The sequence below is a fragment of the Micrasema longulum genome, unplaced genomic scaffold (genome assembly GCF_059751315.1).
Source record: "Micrasema longulum isolate JH-2025_06_02 unplaced genomic scaffold, ASM5975131v1 h1tg000617l, whole genome shotgun sequence".
NCBI classification, from domain to species: Eukaryota; Metazoa; Arthropoda; class Insecta; order Trichoptera; family Brachycentridae; genus Micrasema; species Micrasema longulum.
In genome coordinates, this window is record NW_028277813.1 from 348658 (window position 1) to 368733 (window position 20076).

Sequence of the window (20076 nt, forward strand, 5' to 3'; positions counted from 1 at the left end):
AAGTACAAGTAGACGGCGTCACCCAAACCAACTTGTACGATATTGACTTCGGTCGATTTCTTCATAGAAACAATATTCGGACTGCCTGGAACGGAATCAAGTCCGTCGGCCGTAACCGTATTTCTGTGGAGTTTAAGACGGCAAACGAAGCCAATACGTTTGTAAAATCAGAAATAGCTAAAAAAGATAATTATAACGTTTTCATTCCGACTTTCCTAGTAACTAAACAAGGTGTTACCAAAGGCATCCCTTCGCACTGGTCTGAACAGGACATTGTGGAGAATGCCGAGGTACCTCATGGATTCGGAAAAGTAATCAAGGCTCGACGACTGAATTACAGATCGAGTAATGGTGACGTAGTCGAATGGAAACCCTCCCGCACGGTGGTTTTGACCTTCGACTCAAAATCTCTACCTTCCCACATTTCCATCTTCAATGTGTCCCTCTCCGTAGAACTCTACGTATTTCCGACAATTCAGTGTTTTAAATGCTGTAAGTACGGACATACAAAGACTGTCTGTAGATCCCTTGTGCGCTGTTACAAGTGTGGCTCCTCACACAATGGGGAATCCTGCACGGTGGCGGCTGAAGATATAAAATGCCTCAATTGTTCTGGTAACCATTCTGCCACCAGCAAGCTGTGCCCTGAGCTTAAAAGGCAACAAAACATAAAACACACGATGGCTGACAGAAACATTTCATATATTGAAGCTTCTAAAATGTTCGGAAAAGCGACGATTTCCTATGCAGAAATCGTCTCTAAAACGACAAAACCGAATGTCAATGTTGTTATGCCCGCGCCCTCCGCGCCAATATCCTACAAAAAATCAGTAGAGAGGAAGTCGAGGTCAAAAAAACTACCTTCCAAACCTAATGTTCCTCATCATGACCCTTCACTTCTGTATTTCCCGAATGGACAACTTCCATCTGGTTCTAATGGGAATGCTTTTCCTAGCACAGTCCCAACATCGAACAATACAATTATATCTACCATATTGAGTATTCTAGTATCAATCCTTCAAAACAATCCACAAATACCGTCCAACGTCGCCCATCAACTTTTAAATATAACCTCCCTACTTAACCACCACCATGGCTCCTCAGATGAGGATTCTGCAGTGGAACAGCCATAGCATTTTAAATAAAAAAGAAGATCTCTTGCATACATTGCAAGAAGAATCTATTTCAATTGCGGCCATTTCGGAGACGTGGATGGTCCCGGGATCTACTATTAGATTCCGGGGATTCCACTGTCTGCGAGATGATCGTGAGGATGGGAAGGGTGGCTCTGCCCTCCTCATCAAAAACTCCCTTCCCTTTATCCCTATTAATGTCAAGACTGATGGCTGTCCTTTCCAAGTGACAGCTGCAAAGGTTAATGACTTGACCATCCTTTCCATGTATATCTCCCCAACCAACAAACCCTCAAAATCGATACTTTTATCTTTGTTCCAAAAATTGACCCCTCCGTTCCTTATCCTTGGTGACTTTAATGCTCACCATGACCTGTGGGGTGCTCCGACATGCGACAGGTTGGGAAGAGATATTGTTGATCTCTTAGATGATCTGAATATGTGTGTCCTTAATGATGGCTCCGCGACGCGCCTTCAGCTTCCAAATCAGCGACCCAGTGCAGTAGATCTCACCATCTCCAGCGCTGCAATGGCACCATCTGTGCAATGGTCAATTAAGGATGACACTATTGGTAGTGATCATTACCCTATAGTAGTCAGCCTCATATCCAGCCATAGATATTGCCAAAGTGGCCTATCCCCTGGGGGAAGACGAAGACCGAGATACATTACAGAAAGAGTTAAATGGAGATACTTCTCTGACGACATTGAACTTAAAGTGAACGAGCTGCCCACCCCGACGAAAGAGAATGTAGTGAAGTGCTATGAAGCATTGTCATCATGCATCGTCGAAGCAGCAGACAAACATGTCCCTGTAAAGGAGAAAGGCAATAGAAGTAAACCCCCCCCTGCCCCATGGTGGGATAGCGAATGTGCGGAGGCAGTTTTGAAAAGGAAAAAGCAAGCTAAAGTTTACTCCTTAAACATGAGCCTAGAAAACCTGTTGAGTTTTAAACAGGTTGAAGCTAAAACAAAACGCCTCTTAAGAGACAAGAAACGACAAGGATGGAAAAACTTCTGTTGCTCTTTATCACGAGACGTGCCTATATCAACTGTTTGGAGCATGATACGTCGATTTAGAGGTTCTTTCACTCCACCAGTGAGACGTCCTGAGACCCTAGGGTGGGTTGAGGAGTTCGCCAACAAATTAGCCCCGCAGACCGCAAATAACTGGAATGAGTCTCCCTATTGGTACCAGTTTACAAATAGAAGCTGGTTAGATCATAGCTTCAGTTTAGATGAACTGAAGACTATTCTGACCCGGCTCACAGACTCAGCTCCAGGGATTGACGGTATACTGTATAGTTTTATCCAACATAACAGTGATCCTACCCTCTCCTACATCCTATCATTGATCAACATGATCTTTGAATCAGGAAACATCCCCCCTTCATGGAAAACCCAATCCATTATCCCTATCCTTAAACCCAACAAAGACCCAAACTTTGGGTCTTCCTACCGCCCCATAGCCCTCTCCTCCACACTGTTGAAAGTGGCGGAACATATGGTGAGACAACGCTTGGACTGGTTTGTGGAGAGCTCGAAAACTCTCCCCGAGTCTCAATTTGGATTCAGGAAAAGAAAGAGCACTATTGAAAGCGTGTCGGTTCTGACATCTGATATCAGAGCCGCTCTTACTAAGAAAGAATTTCTTATAGGTGTCTGTCTGGACATAAGTGGTGCATATGACAATGTTATTATCCATATTCTAGAAGCTAAAATGCTACGAATTGGAATCCCGCGAAAACTCACTTCCTTTATAGCAAATTTGATTCTCTCCAGAAAGGTAGAAATCAGTGTTCGCGGTCATGCTGTGGTGGAGAGAGAGTTGAGCAAGGGACTACCTCAGGGTTCTGTCCTGAGCCCGATTCTCTTCAATATCTATACGCATGACATAAGCGGAATTGTTCCCTCAGAGACAAGTTTGCTTCAATACGCGGACGACTTCTTCATGTATACATATGGGAAGGACCCAAATAATCTAGAAAATACTCTAAATTTAGGTATGAGAAACATCAGGAATTGGTTAGTGGAACATGGCTTGGATCTATCGACTGGTAAAAGTAATGCCATAACCTTTTGTAGACAGCGAAAAATCCCAACCATAAAAATTCAACACGGAGATGAGATAGTACCTTTTACGTCCCAGATTAAGTTCCTGGGAGTAATTCTGGACACTCATCTTACATGGAACTCATACATAAATCATATAGTAAACAAGTGTCAAGCCGGATTGAATACGTTAAGAGCAGTCTCGCGAGTATGGTGGGGGAGCCACCCTTTTATACAGAGACTTTTTTATACTGCGTATATCCGGAGCCATCTAGATTATGCCTCGTTCCTTTTAGAACCTTGTTCAAAAAAGAATCTCCAAAGACTTGACCGGATCCAATCCCAAAGTCTGAGACTAGTCGTCGGAGCCATGAAGTCATCTCCAATTAACGCTTTACAAGTAGAAGCTTGTGATCCCCCACTTGGTATGAGAAGACAATACTTGGCGGATAGATTTCTTCTAAAATGCTCTATCCAAAAAAACAACCTGCTCCTCAAAAAGGTACAATTTCTCTCTGACTGCGTGACATCCTCATCTTTTTGGTTTCATAAACCACCCCCTTTACTAGTCAACAGTTTTCATTTTTACAAATCTTTCGAATTTAACATTTACCCTAAAGACCTTCTTCCCCTTTATCGTTTCCCATATAAAACTTCTATTTATGCCCCAAGTATTGAACTCACATTCGGAGTCGAAAGCCACCTACAGCCCCGGTGTACATTCAACCGTATTCGGTCGTCAAGATGGATAGGTTGGAAAATTATCTACACTGATGGATCTCGGTCAGATTCGGCAACCCATACGGGTGCGGCTATATATTGTGAAGACAACAACTTTCAAAGATTGTACAAATTGCACAAGAATGCATCTGTATTTACCGCAGAATGTATCGCAATCCGAGAAGCTGTCAAATACGCCTTAAGCTCACAATATAGCAAGTTCCTAATCCTGTCGGATTCCTTGAGTGCCTTACAAAAAATCAAATCCCCTCCATCCTTTTATCCCGAGGATGAGCTCTGCGTGGAAACTCGATTTCTTCTTTCTATATCAGAGGCATCCAATAAGAGTATTGTTATGTCCTGGATCCCTAGCCATTGTGGTATTCCCGGTAACGAAAAAGTGGACGCGTTAGCAAAAGAGGCGGTCCACTCCGGGGATCCTGCCTATAGTAATTTACTACCACTAGGTGATCTCCTTGTTATGACGAAGGAGAAGCAACTTCGCACATGGCAAGAATATTGGGTAGCCTCTTCCCAAGCCAAGGGTAAACATCTTTTCCAACTGAAACCAAATGTTACAGAAAAGCCTTGGTTTTCCAAAGTGATTCTGAACAAGTTTGAGACATCCTCCATATGCAGAATGCGCATTGGGCACTGCTGCAATGGTTCTCACCTGTTCAGAATCCATGTCCGGGACTCTGCCATTTGCGAATGTCAGCTAGATGAGGAAGATTTAAACCATATTTTTTTTGGATGCCCCATAAATGATTGTTATCCTGATTTCCTATCCGACCTCTCTGATATTAATATCCCATTCCCTATTCATATTCTAACTCTCCTGTCCCCACCCAATAAACGTGTATTTAAAATCCTATGTAAATATCTAGTTGTAAATGGTGTAAAGCTGTAAATATGTTTTATTATTATATGTATATATTATATTAAATACTAACATACTAACTTGTACATATTATATTACTAACACATGTGTATATATGTAAAAAAAAACAAAACTACTCGACACTGGCCAGAACACCCAAGTTGAGATGTGAAAAGGCCATGAAAAAACGAAGAAGAAGAAGTTTTGTAGTCAAATATCTCAAATGTCAATAAATATGAATCTTTTAAAAAGTAAAATGAAACGTCATCATTCCTTTACAGCACCTAAAGGTGCATAGGGGCACTGCATTGGTATACCAATCAGTAAGATAATTAGTCTTACGCTTCAGGTGCCAGTCCGGGAACAGTGAAATATACTAGTGTAAAATCACCTTTTAAAATAAATATTTCATGCCAACCATGTCGGGAATCAAACTTGAAACCTCTTGCGAGGTAGGCAAATGCGCCGATCATTACACCGCGAGGCGGACAAACAAAATGAAGCAAGTGCTACTTTACCTTTAAAAAAAGATGAATCTTTTATTGGCATGGTCCGGTACACCTGTATTTATCTTACAAGGAAATAAGAATTTGAGAGCATTGAAAAATTTTGGAAAAGGATACATAGGAACAAATATGTCTATTGGAATTGTGGAATTCGGACTTCGAACAGCTGTTGATTTAAAATCGTTCTCATCATATTCTGTCAGAATAGTTATTTGATCTTCACTCAATATTTCCGGAAGAATTTTTCCATGAAAACTAGCGCCATCTTCTCCTTCTCCTTCTTCCCCGTCTAAGTCGACCTTGTCTGCTGCGGGATCATTGGTTTCACCTTTTTCTTTGGTTTCGGATTTTTGTTCTTTCGATTTGGTCTTATCAGAAGATTTGATCGTTTTGGTTGCACTTTCTACATTTTTAATTTCACCACTTTCAATGTTTTCAGATTCACCAGCGTCGGAGCCTTCAATTTTTCCAGAAGGTTGTAATTTGTCTGCTGCTCCATCTTCAATATTTTCAGTACTACTTACTTTCACTTTTTCAGAGCCATCGCCTTCGACTTGTTTATCTATTTCAGTGGGTTGAGATTTCTCATTTGTCGAAGCTTCAAGTATTTCGGTTTTTTCGTCTTGGTCGGTGGGCTCAGATTCCTCTGTTGCTTCTGATGGCTCTACACCATCTGCAGAAAAGCTTTCTTCTTTTTTCGATCCTTCATCGTCACCATTTTCGTTCGTAGGATTACTTTCAATACCGTTTTCTTTGTCTATTGTTTTTAATTCAGCATCGACAGTTTCGTCTTTTTCGTTTTCCATTTTACCGGAACCTCGAGTAAACAAATTATGATCACGAAAACATCGTCTGAATTATTTGATATCATATATTACTAAGCAACGCACATATTGAATTTGTTGTACTCATAGTTACCACGGGATTTATTTCAACTTAAAAACCACTAGTAATAATTGGATCCATCAAAAATATAAAAGATTTAGAATACATTTTATGTATGAATTCATTATTTTTTAAATATTTTTATTTCCTGTGCCGATAAAACCTTCTCGAGAAATAATAACCATTGCCATAAAATACAACGAATTTGCCACACAAGAACTACTGAATAATCAATTACACTGGGAATTTATTTACTGTTACTTGACATACATATAGCAACACCACGGCAAAAGGCGCGAAAGTTGCTGTGCTGCTGGTAGCGTGTTTTCGTCGTTGTCATTTGTTACTTGTCAAACGCGAAATAAGAATTCTCCCGATTTATTCAAACCTATACACACAGTTTTCTTATATTTATTGTTTTTATCTTGTAATATAATTATAATCTAATAATTGATAAAAAAATCATTATTACATTATCTGTCCATCCCCAATCCTACTTTGAAAATGTCTGGACGCGGCGGTGGAGGTAAGTATTTTCAAACCAAAAGATTAATTAGCTAATGACTAATAACTGTAGAATCAATTTATTATTCTGTATTTAGTTACAATACTCGTTTTTTAAAATAATTTAGACGCCATTTAAGATTATTTTGTGTTCATTTTATTGTCCCAACATATTTTTATGGTTATGGATTTACTCCGGATTTTGCACTCAAAGAATAAATAGCGGCCGCTTTCTAATTATGTTCTTTATTCAAGATTAGAGGGATTAAGAATGTAATTTCTCAAAAAAAAACTCCGTTTTATTCGTTATTCGTTCAGTTTTTTAGCACATGTATTTTTTTCAGTTCTCTCACGTTTTTTCGTTTTTTCCACCAATCGAAGTGTAACAAAACTATTATAGTATTATCTCAAGTAGGTAGATACATTTTTTTTTTACATATTTTCACTAAGTAATAATGGCAAAATTAAAAAAATGTATTGTTTATCAAGAATGATGAAATTAGAATATAATGCTTTAACCTTTTACTCACTAAGCATCCAAAAATTACACATGATCCAAACGGGGGGACCAAACGACCCCGGCGCCTACTTGTATATGGTGGGTATTATGTTGGAAGTGTTTATGATCGTGCAATAATTTATTCATGTTTTCACGTACACATACTTTACTCATTCGTGTATTTTATTCATTTTTGTTAGTTTGCCGAATGCTTATGCACATAAAGTGAAATCGACCCTTGTATTATTTACGTCTTGTTGTTTTAATACTAAACGATTTGAAAATTTAAACAGGAAAATACTTTTTTCTGTATTTTCATGATTACAAAAAATATAGGGCAAATAGCTTTAATAATACTTGAGTTATCGAATTAAAATCGGTCTATGGGGAATTTGAATCCTCCCCTTCGGTCTGGCTAGGTTAATATTCTACCATATGGCGTCCTCCGTGGTGTAGTGGTTAAGATGCTTGACTTACACACGGAAGGTTCCGGGTTCGATTCCCGGTGAGAACACAAAAAAAAATTATTGTGATTTTTCTCAAGTCTGGGTTTTCTGCGATGTAATTTCCCACTGTAATTGGGCCTCCTGGCCTGTTGTGGTGCAAAAATAAAAGAAGAAAAAGAAAAGAAAAAAGGAAAAAAAGAACTATAAAAGGGTTATAATAAAATCAGGATTGGGAAGGGACGACCACTCCATATAGGCATGATGCCTACTGTCTTATTAAATTATCATAAAAATAATTGATACGAGTCTTTCGGAATTAATAAATAAATTTAGCATAAAGAAAACACAGTTTATTGAAAACTATAATATATTATCTATGTACTTATAAAACTAAAATCTATCCACTAATAGAAATGAATTATTAAGTAGTAATTATTATGTGAAAGTATATGATGTAGGTTTAGCGGGTGTGTGATTGAGTGTTGTATGCAAATTGCAAGTCAAGTTTAAGTATGTCTATATTAATTTATTAACGATTCCAAAAGGCTCCTAATATTTTTATCTCTGATTTCTGGAAGTATATGTAATCCAAATATACTGAAAGAGATCAGTTTGTATGTTCCGAATAATATTCGAGCGAGATCTCGTGCACTGTTTTACTCACCCAAAAGCTGTACGAATGCAAGTCAGAATTTACCTATATTTAATAGGGATTCGCTTGCAGAATACGGCTTCTGTGGATAATATGGATCTGTTTTTACGTACATATCGGCAGTTTAGCAGCTATCTGCTTTCTGTTGATTAACTTCTACCTTGTATTTACAGTCTGCATTACGCGACGGGTTAAATAGATTAATGCAGACCACAATCGTCAAATAAATAAATAATTAAATAGAGCGGGCGTTTCTCAAATGCTTATGTTTATGAAAATATCGCATACTACGAACACCGATAAAAATATATGAAATGGATTTAGAATAACTAGTTGTGTTTTCAAAATCAATATGGATATTGTGGAGAAATGTTTTTATAGAAAAGAAAATATTTAAAAAATATGTCACTAGAAAAACGTGACATGTTTGGCATCAATAGTTGTGATGTCAAGATTCGTGACAATGTTCTAAAAAAACTCTACTGGTTTGGAACAAAGTTGAAAATGAAGATAAATCGTGGCCAATGTAATGACCGTTTTTGCGGGAATTCAAAATTACAAATATCAAAAAAAAAAATTTTTACTGGATAGTATTTCATAGACCTTTATTACTTTAAAAATGTAAAAAAAAAACCCCATCCTTATTACAATCGCTATCTTTATCGGGACATATCAAGACGATATAAAGTAAAATTGATATTTATGTACGGAAATGTGAATATTTGTATGAAAATTTAAAGTATCTTTGTCGGTAACCTATGATTGAACATGTTTAAAAAAAAAAAATTGGATACATATTTTATTTTTCATTCAGAAAACTTAATTTTAATTTGTAGATAGTAGTAGTTGCGTAGCTTAGTTTGGTTGATTATTCCAATCCGTGACCACTTTGTTGCGGGTGTTTGTAATAGCGATTCCTCACTGACTGGAGATTGCGGAATGTTCCAGGTAAAGCCAAGGCGAAGGCCAAGTCCCGCAGCAATCGCGCGGGGCTTCAGTTCCCGGTGGGGCGCATCCACCGCCTGCTGCGAAAGGGCAACTACGCGGAGCGCGTAGGCGCAGGGGCCCCTGTGTACCTGGGGGCTGTGCTGGAATACCTGGTGGCCGAGGTTCTGGAGCTGGCGGGCAACGCGGCCAGAGACAACAAGAAATCCAGGTATACTGAAATAAGATCTTTTCCAATCTACTTCGTCTATCATTTTGTGAATAATTCCGAGATGTGATAAAAGGGTTTTTTTGTTTTTTAACGGTTTATGCCTTAAACAAAGTATAAAACAATATAATTGTATAGACAAAATACGAAACATTTGTGCATATATTATAAACACTATAAACTAAAAAATTCAGTATCAAACACCGAAAAAAAATCACAAACACCCAAACCCTTACTTTACCATACCAGACAAAATAACGGAAGATGAAAAATAAAAAATGTGGGTAATATATCGAGGCTTTACTGACAGAATGCATTAAGTCATTAAAACAAGTTGCGGGATAATCACATTTAAAGCTTTTTTATTCGTTCAACGCATTATTTCTCCCACAATTTTTTTTTTTTTTTAAGCCTTAAAAGAGTATTTGGAATATATCGATGCTATACTGACAGAATGCATTAAGTCAACAGTCTTATATTTAAAATATTTTTGAATAAAGGTGCAAGATGTTGATTTTAAATACTATACCTAGAATAATGATGACTCTTTTAAAGCTTTAAAAAAATTGAAATAAAAGAAAATTGTGGGAGAAATAATGCATTGAAAGAATAAAAAAGCTTTAAATGCGATTATCCCGAAACTTGTTTTAATGACTTAATGCAATCTGTCAGTAAAGCCTCAATATATCTTAGTGTATTCCTTTATATTAAGGTAATCAATGCCAGATCATAAACTGCTAAAAATGACTTCCATAATATCTAAAGAGATTCTTTATCTCTGTTGAAATTTTTGTCAATTTTGATAAAATACCCGAAGATTTGGACTTGCTCAATACTGCCAGTGTAATAATGGTTCTTGTTTCAGAATTTGCCCGAGACATGTCCAGTTAGCTGTGAGGAACGATGAGGAACTCAATAAACTGCTGACTGGAGTTACCATCGCTGAGGGCGGAGTCCTCCCCAACATTAACGCTATCCTGTTACCCAAGAAGACTAACACCAAGACGACTACGGCGTCAGGGAAACCCATGTCACAAGAGTATTAACTCGACCAGAATAGGAGCTATGCACACAATAATAATCAAATTAGAATAGATACAATCAATCACTGCAATTACACACCCGGTCACCGAGCGTTGTTATTTTTAATTTGACTTATAATAATTTAGATCAATAATGGTTCCAAAAGCAAACAGTTTTGGTATTTTTAACAAATAAAATATTGGATAATTATAAGTATCATAAAAACACTTGCTAAAAATATTTTCAAGGCGTAGTTAACTCTAGATCTGTCTTTCCTATTGTAGCAATCAAGAAAATGAATTATCCTTTAGTAATTTGCACGTAATGGACATTGAATTGGTACAAAAATTGTAACATATCTCGTACGTTTGTTTAGTGAACATGATCAGTTATTTAAAATCGATTAAAAATACTTTTTTTTTGGACCACTAGTTTATCCAAAGTAAAACCTTATGAAATTCCATAAACAACATTATGATCTGTCTGGGAAATTATGTAATATATAATATGTATAATGTTTCATAATTTTCTCAGATTGAATAAAAGTTTTCAAATAAACATTTCATGTTATGCATAGTAGTCCAAAATATAAACCACTACACTACAAGGCGGATGATAATTTTAAAATACCCCTTGTAAATATTTAAAAGCAATGCTGATTGTTATTTAAACAAATAATAATGTAAGCGATGTAATTTAAAACATGATTTTTACCATTAGCCATTTTATACAAGTTTTGATACATATGAATGAACTTCCACTTGCAAAAATATGTAAAAGTGGCAAATTCTCTGTGCAACTTAATAGTGAGATACCTGCCCGTTTCATATAATATCTTTTTTGTGTGTTTTTTTAAATATCAAAAATGTTAATTTTTCTGGAAATTTAACATTTTTTATTTTAAAACTATAAACCACCTTATTTTTGAGTTGTGCGTCCACCAGTTTCGAAGTTACTACGTCATTGTCTGGACTTAAACTATAACCTCGAAACATGTCGACACTAAAAATAAATTGGGTTATGCAAATTCATAATCAAAATAGTGTTTTGTTTTTTTTATCTACCTTTTGGAAAAATGTATACATTAGTGATTTGTTTAGTAAATCATTGTTGAATATCTTAGTAATTACGTATGTACATCATTGTAATAATTTGGAGGAAACATCAGAGCATTAATAATTAACTGCCATTTTAACTGTTTAGTATCATGTGAGTGGGAGTAGCTCTTAATATTATAATGTTTGATTATTTTTTATATTAAGCCATAAATATTTTTAAAGAAAGCAGTTATCAAAAACAGTATTAATTTAATGAATGTATTTTTTATTATTTATATTTAAATCATCAATTTAGTGGTCAAAATTTTAAACTAATATTGGTACATATTAATAAATAACCAGCCTTCTCAATGTCTACTGGTTTTGAGATATACTGATCTCTCATCGGGAGGCTGTCACCTTCCACAGTGTACTTAATATCAGGGTCATATATTAGAAACATCACTTCACATCATTCCAACGGAAGCTATATTATTGACGATTGAACTCTCGATTCTATTCAGGAAGTTAGGTAAATGTCTATGGAGATTAAAATCTCAAATTATTATTTTTTAAATCCCATTAGAAATAAATGCAGGAACTTAGGTAAAAGCTTGCAAAAATGTCTTTCTTGTCATGCTCCGTGCGCCTGTTACATACAGTTCGGAGAAATACTTTGAGCCGGACGCGCGTCAGTTTGAATTTTAAAATATAAGGCGGGATGTAGATACTGCAAGTATAGTGATTGTGTCTTGCGGTCGTGTTACTAATGTTAATTATATCTAGGTAGGGAATCAAAGATTCTGGGTGCAGCGACTGGTATGTCTCAGCTGGTGGGAACACGAGCTTATTGTCCTACCAATTTGAAAATCCAAAGAAAGGTCAGAATTAAGGAAGAATTCCAGTAGTTTAATGGTGGGTAAAGCGGTGCTCCTCATATCAGGTAGTGCCATATGTAGTGAGTGTTCCGATGAAGAGACAGGCACCTCTCAACGCCGATACACACTGCGAACATGATAAGTGGTTATATATATGTTAATATTTACTAACGTTAGTTACAATGATGTTATTTTGTAAGATTTTCAGTTGTATAAATTTATTTGTTTTGACATTTTTATAAAGGATAAACTGAATTTCAAATTTGTACATTTATATCATAAACAATCAAATCATCATTTGGCTTGGACACATGGTGGGGATGCCTCAGGGAAGCTTAAACGCGAGTTCTTCACACTTACGGGCTCTCGCCATCCTGGAAGGCCGTAGATGACGATCTTTTAGATTTATCCGGTTGAACTAGGGGGATTCGGGATTTAAGTGGGAGGAGGTGAGTGTTGGCTGGCGATAAGGTCTCCCGGAGGCACTGGTGATGTTCGCATGCTCCACTTAGGTGCGGACGTGGAAAAAGAAGTATCATCATTCGTAATATTATTGTGTGTTTGTAATTCTAAAAAGTCTTAAACTTTATAATGCGCATTATTTTAGGTAAATATGGCCTTTTATGATAGAATGTTTGATTCTCAAAATGGCTCAATTACAATTCTTAATTAATGAAATAATTGTTATCCATTTACTGCTTGTTAATCAGAATCTGTAAAATTATTGTGTGTTATTAATTTACAGACCTTGGAGTCAGATTTTTGTTTGTTCAATCGAATAATTATTATTTTTAATCCAATTGTAATTGTACCCTTGTTTCGTATATGTGCGGAGTACGTAATGTTTTATTTTATTACATTTTACTCGTCTGATGTTCTAATATTTTTTGTGTTTCATTGACTTAAAATGTTCCCAAAAACTAGATGCCGGATTTTAGAGTGGAAGTAAACAAAGATTGCACAGAAGCTTCTTTATTTAAAAGACAAAAGTTTTAATATCATTTACAAAATACCAAAAATTATTTACATACGCGAATTTGCAACACACCCGGAAACCAATGCCCACTTTCGCCTGGCCTACTATCGTCTTAAGGACAGTGCGGAATGTGAATCATGCATTTCCTGTAGGTAAACAAAAAAGGCTGATTACCTAGCGTGGGCGTCAAATTGCCGGCAGTAAGGGAAATAAAATATGATCTCAATTTCCCACTAGGAAGTAAACACTGGACAATGTTACTATAAAAGCAGTAGCACCCCCAGGTACAAGTCAGTAGATCAATGGAGTTCAGCACATATTAGATCAGTTTAAATTAGTTATCGCCGTTACTACCGCGCTTCATAACTAAATTCTGTATTTTATTCAATATGTAATATCTATGATGACACAAAAAAGGGGCACAAGTTGGGTTTTTTGCCAAATTGAGTTATTAATATCATTTTTTGATACTCCATTTACAGACACACAAGTAAAACAAAGAAAAGTAAAAAAATTCCTCACCATAACGATAAAAAAGCGATTTTACATTTGGGCCTAAGTCGATATTTGTAAAATAGTATCAAAGAAAATAGACCTGACTCGAGTCGTGCCTTCTTACAAATATTTTAATCAAATTTGTAGCATGGAATACGGGCACAAGTCGACTTGCTCCCGCAGTGCAATGCAATAATGTTAATCTATGATATTGCAGAAGGGCACTAATTTTATCTCTGGTCGATGTCATCATCAAATCTGAAGTTTACCAATAAGAGCAGAGGAAGGATGAAAGCTGAGTGAACATGGTCGAAATGCGATCTCTTAGACGAATGTGTGGGAAATCAATGTAAGACATGGTTACAAATGATGAAATCAGGCGAGAGTGTAAATCTGAGTCAGGTACAATTGATAAAATTAAGAAAGTGCCTCTGAGATCGTTTTATCATGTAGAGCAAATGGATGACAAAAAATGGTATAACAGGTATATATGGCAAGAATTAATGGTAACGTGGGACGAAGATGACCAAGAAAGATGTGGCATGATTAAATAAACCAAAATCTTAAGTCTGGTCATGTCAAAAGCAGGCAGAACCGAAGGGCGTATATGACAAGATGTATGAATGTGGAAGAAGCTAGAAATGTATGCATGATATACGTTTGTGGCGGTCCATTCTCTCTGCCTACACCTACGGGAAATGGCGTGATGGTAGTAGTAGTAATATCAGTAAGACAGCAAAGGGCAGAACCCCCAGGAGAAAGTACCAATATCCTTTGAGCCTCCAACATAGTTGAAGGTTGATGGTGAGCTTGAGAAAGAAGAGATAAGTAGAAATGTAGAAAAATCAGTGTTGAAATATAACTCCAATTTGAGCAATAGAAAAACTAAAATGTATCTATGAATTTAGGCCTAAGTTTAGTGCCAAATCGATTGTAGTATAGAGTAAAAAATAACAAGGAAAAAGGGCACAAGTCGTAAATAAGTACGCAATTTTTTCACGATCTCGTAGGAAATACTCTGTTTAAATATATTCGAGCATTGAAGCTGAAAATTTTTAGTCAGATCTTTTGTAATTAATAAAAATCCACAGAGACCTAAGCTGTCAATAAGAAAAAAAAATAGCCACACTGTACACCACACAGACTTATGCCCGTTTTCAGTGTCAGCACAGATATATTGTAATATAATATATTATATTATATACATCGAAGTTATATACAATCGTGTTCTTCTGTCAACTCCAACAGGCGTAGGAGCTCCCTGTATTAACAAGCAAAAAAAAAAATCTTGTATATTTCTTAAATTTGCACTGCTGTTCAGATGCACAATGATTTATTTGGGTTGTTATGCCGTGTGTCTTTGGAATTTATCCGACGTTTCGGATCGCATTACCAATAAATACCAGTAGCAAGGTACTTACCTATAACAATTAAAACCCGATTGTCGACACAAAATTCTGTGTTTTTGTTGCTCTGAGAATGACAGTTGTCAGAAAAACTGACGACATAACTTTGTAGTAACGTCTAAGATTCTAAGGAGTGATTTATATTGACACGAAAAACCATTCATGTTTGGTATGTTAATTATTTTTTTTAGTACAATGCTTGACATATAAATCAACTTATGTTATATTTAAAATCAGCTTTAAAACTCAAGAAAAAACTAAAATAAACCTAACTATTAACGACGTTCTTACAAGGTTACATCATTTTGCAAAACCGTTAGAGATAGACAAATTCAAAATTCATCAATGTGATCGAATAAAAAAATAATTCACTTGATAATATTCACGAAAAATATATAAATATTTTATTTTTTGGTGAAAATTGTTTTAAACACTATAACAGGCTTGTTTTTGCGTTTTTATATCAATTTTCGGAAAGAGAGTTTCATGTTTGCATGAAAAAACTGATAAAATCGATTTTATCGGTACATGACCAGTGATCAGTAATTTCCATCACTATTGGCATGAGTTTGACAGCTGTCATTTTAATTAAGCTAAATTTTAAGGACTATAATAACTACGCTACGTAATTTGGTATTGCCGGCTCAAAAATTGTGTTTTTATGGCTCTACAATTACCAATCACAAATTAAGCTACACAAAAAATAGCGTTTTTATGGCTCTATTTACCAATCTGAAATAATAAAGCTACGTAACTTGGTATTGCCGGCACAACAATAAATTAGCGTTATCATGGCTTTATAGTTACCAATAACAAATTAAGCTTTGTAATTTGGTATTGCCGGCACAAATATCACTGATTACAAATATGTTTTTATGGCTCTATACTTACCAATCATAAATTAAGCTACGTCATTTAGTGTTGCTGACGCAAAAATCAGTTGAAGTTACGTTTTTTTAGTTTTCCACATTTTTTAGACAGACTGCAACTTTATCTAATAGTACTTACCTACTCTGTACCTATGAATATAAAAAAAATACTCTTTTATTCTAGAGTATATATATGTATATACTCTAAGCTTTTACACGACTAATGCGACAGAATAAATGTGTCAAAATAGAATGTATTTTATATAAAACGACGTTGACATTTCTTCTTAGTAAGTACCTATTTACATCTTCAAATTATAATGTAGGTCACGCAAAACCGCGATGTTTAAGTCTGTAAATGTCAACAATATTAAAAACCTCTTCTTGATCCGAGGGTTTACGGCGAAACTGTTTGTCTCCGCGGATCAGGGCGGAACACAAAAGTTCCCCGAGTACCCTCGTGCTGCTCTCTGCTGGAGAGGACCCTTCGGGGGGCTGGAGGGGGGGAGATCTGCTGCTTTGATCTCCGATAAAAAGAGAAGGGAAGGGGGAGAGGGAGACGAGGGTCAATGAATTTTATTCGCAACTTTTGCGCTCACAAATTGTATTTTTGTTAATCAAGTTAAGGTAATTACACGCTCGAACAAAATACTAGATCGTGAGAGAATCACCATAATTATTTCCCCATACACACCCAGCGGTGCATAGAACACTGCATCGGTTCTTCATTGCAGCCTATCTAGATCAATATTATTGCATGGAACGTAAGTATTTACGCCCAGCTAAATACTATTAAAATGGTATGTTTTGCACTTGTACAGTCACCGCTTTCCTATGGAATAATTGGATGGGGGGAGCTTTTAACAACCATATTAAACCATTAGAAGCTGTTCAAAATTTAATCTTAAGAATAATGCTTCACAAAAATCGCATTTTTCCCATCTTTCCAATTGTTCCAAGAAGCTAAACTTTTGGAAATAAGACAAATATATTGTTTTCAATGTTTAGAATATATATTTAAGAACCAAAATGTACGTACAAGTAGTTCAAATAGATCAAGTCTAAGAAGGAATCGTGTGCTAGAAATACAACATTGTAAAACGAGGCTAGCACAGAGTTATACATATTTTATAGGCCCAAAATTTTTTTTTTCAATTTTTTTACTGATAATATTTCATTAATCCCAAACTTTCAAAATTTTCATTCTTTTAAAAAACACGCACTATCCTGGATTAATTCTTTTTTTTTGATGATATATTTTGTTACCCTTTAATAGTAAGGAATATTTGAAAGTTTTAAAAAATATTTTTATTTCTCTCTTAATTAGTATAAAATAAAAAAGTACATTCTAATCTTTTCCAGAATATTTTCTTTTCTTTTTCTTACACAAAAATATTATACCTGTATATTTATTAAAGGAGCAAAAATTTACATGTAATCATTTCTTGTATACCCACGATCAGGCCATGCCTTTGTGGGTTTTTTGTTTACTGTTAATATGTATTTCATTGCTATGTTATTATTCTTTATTTTTTGAATACTCTTTACCTCTTTTATCTCTTTTTACCTCTTGTACATGTACATTGGAAGAAAACAAAAAATATATAATAATAAAAAAATGATCAGTAGAACGCTTTGGGTTCTAGTCGAGGGACAATAATATACCCTGAACCATTTTTAAAACCGATGAATATTTTACAATATCGTATTTTATGTGAGCGAATACTAATTTTGTTTAGACTTTTAGAGTATTATTAATTATTTGGTTTCAATAAATACACTATAGATACATATATCCAACAGTGGATAGATGAAGAAAAATAAGTAAATTATTCTCAAGACTTTCATGTTCCTTATTGAAAGAGCTTTTTCATATCCAATAGATGTTTTTACAGACTGTTCGAATATACATTAAAAACAGAGTTAAAAATAATCGAATACGTTTACCTACTAATCGAATGATTCGTAATTTAATGAATTCAGTAATCGAATGAATCCATTATTTCCGGTATTTCATAGATAATAGAGATGGGCGTTTCGGTTATTGTGGCCTAGGGTCACTTTAACCTAAGGGAGGGGGGGGGGGGGGTTGCTATTATACACGCAAACAATTTCAAGGTCCTGCAATAATAAAACAAAATATTTTATTGGAATAATGGCAGGTTAAAAAGAGAGGATATAGAAAGAAGTTATGAAAATACAACACAACACCTAGACTAATTGAGAAAAAATATTTCCTGGGGTGGTAGTATAAATCTTCTCTATCCCCCTAGAGAGTGGTTAATTTGGGAATTTTTATATTTTTTATGCGACAGCACTTTACTTCATACAAGCGCCCATACTGATAATTAAACGTGTTGTATAAAACTGTCCAATAAACGAAAAAAAAAACGAATAAAGTTTGGTATGGTTAAGGTCGCAATAATGCTCCAAATGAAAATCATTATGTTTGATTTCACATTTTCATGAAATGATGACAATGATTTGAAAATTTAATCGCTCCTGAAAATTGAGAAATGAATACACTGGAACCTTTTTTTACACGGGGAATACGTTTTACACTGTACCGCGTAAAAAAAGGACAATAAAAAAACAACAATGCTGGATAGTGTAAAAAAATAATTCGGGATTTTAATAAATTAAATTGTTTACCATATATTGTCCCCTATTTTTCTGTAAATATAACATGACATCAGAAAATTAAATAAAACGTAACAACACTATCATTATCGCATATTATATGCCAACTAAAAGAGCGATGTAGGGCATTCCAATAACGAATAGTATAGATAATAATAATTTATTAATATTTAAAGCGGTAACTTTGTAGTCAAACATTTTACTAAATGTTATTAAATATTTGTATATAACCACTTGCACATAACGACTTTTCTATGTCTACCGGTTTCGAGACGTACCAGTCTCTTCGTCAGGACACCAATTAAACCAACATGCAAAACCCACTATACTTATCATATAAAACCCACTATATCACTAATTAGTGCAAGTGCTTATTAAAATGCATTTCGTGTTGGTTTTATATTTTTGTGCAACAAATATGGTGAAGGTGTGATTATCGATGTAAATCAGGGTCATATTCGTTTGTTAAAATTGTATGAAACAGTCAGCCACAGCTTGCTGTCTTTTTTAATTACTTATTATTTTCTTTTTAATTTTTATCGCTTACAAACAAATATTTTACACAAAACAATTTACGTAGATGTGAAATATTTCCGTTAATTTTGCGTGGTTTTTGTAGCATTATTTTGAGTGAGAGATTATTCTTTATTACATTTAGGTCCCGAAGGGTCATATTCTCCAGTTATTATAAACGTGATTATTACGTGATCAAAATTGTTTTAAATCTAATTTTTGGACCATGTTATTTCGAAATCATGTAAAACGAGGTTCCAGTGTATTGCCTTTTAAAATATTAAACACCCTGGACCTGTTCTAAAATATTACGACGAATACAAATTTCTTCAGCGTAACGGGGAGGGTATATTGCGCACTGAACTTCCTGTCGGTCGTACATTTGTCGCACATTATATTTGCAACCCAATTGACTTTTTTAACTATGGAAAATTCCCCGAGAACCTATTAAAAATGTCTCGAGTTAAAATCTGGAGAGTTGTGGAGTGCCCGGGGCAAGGTCAAAGGCGTCAAGTGCCGCTTCTTCCCCCGATTAGTGCGGTGGGAAATGGAGGTACGAATGACATCCCCTATTCCCCGGACGTCAATCAAGCCACTCGTCATTCGTGGCAACATTCTTCAGGCTTTCGGGGCTTCATAAATTCCACCTGGCTGGAGCCTGGAGAGAGATACAGACGCAATTTCAGCGGAAAGGTGGGTATTGACTATTGACGTAGCTCCCTTATGGATACAAAAACAACTTTCCTTTACATAAGTGTTTTTTAAAGTTTTTGAATATGCGACCCCTGTACGCGGTAAAAATAATATGG

The 20076-nt window shown here is 35.4% G+C and overlaps 2 protein-coding genes across 2 annotated transcripts in view; one reads left to right on the forward strand and one right to left on the reverse strand.

Annotated features, from left to right (window-relative positions):
* LOC148280090 (cilia- and flagella-associated protein 44) overlaps positions 1–6322 on the reverse strand; it is a 49980-nt gene extending 43658 nt beyond the window's left edge. The window contains exon 1 of the mRNA XM_088228962.1: positions 5409–6322. Within this exon, the coding sequence (XP_088085088.1) occupies positions 5409–6097 (689 nt within the window). The 5' untranslated portion in view covers positions 6098–6322. The remainder of the gene's footprint in view (positions 1–5408) is intronic.
* A 139-nt stretch (positions 6323–6461) lies between these two features.
* LOC148280091 (histone H2A) lies at positions 6462–13251 on the forward strand. The gene is made up of 3 exons (XM_088228943.1): positions 6462–6702; positions 9226–9433; positions 10296–13251. Exons 1-3 carry the CDS (start codon positions 6681–6683, stop codon positions 10474–10476), a joined length of 411 nt encoding a protein of 136 aa, XP_088085069.1. The 5' UTR covers positions 6462–6680; the 3' UTR covers positions 10477–13251.
* Positions 13252–20076: the final 6825 nt, after the last annotated feature.

What these genes read in the sequence shown, in the direction of transcription:
- LOC148280091 (XM_088228943.1), top strand. Translation starts at nt 6,681, where the DNA reads ATGTCTGGACGCGGCGGTGGAG. An exon ending in GTCTGGACGCGGCGGTGGAG is followed by an intron (nt 6,703 to 9,225) that starts GTAAGTATTTTC and finishes GGAATGTTCCAG; the next exon opens with GTAAAGCCAAGGCGAAGGCC. An exon ending in AGAGACAACAAGAAATCCAG is followed by an intron (nt 9,434 to 10,295) that starts GTATACTGAAAT and finishes TTCTTGTTTCAG; the next exon opens with AATTTGCCCGAGACATGTCC.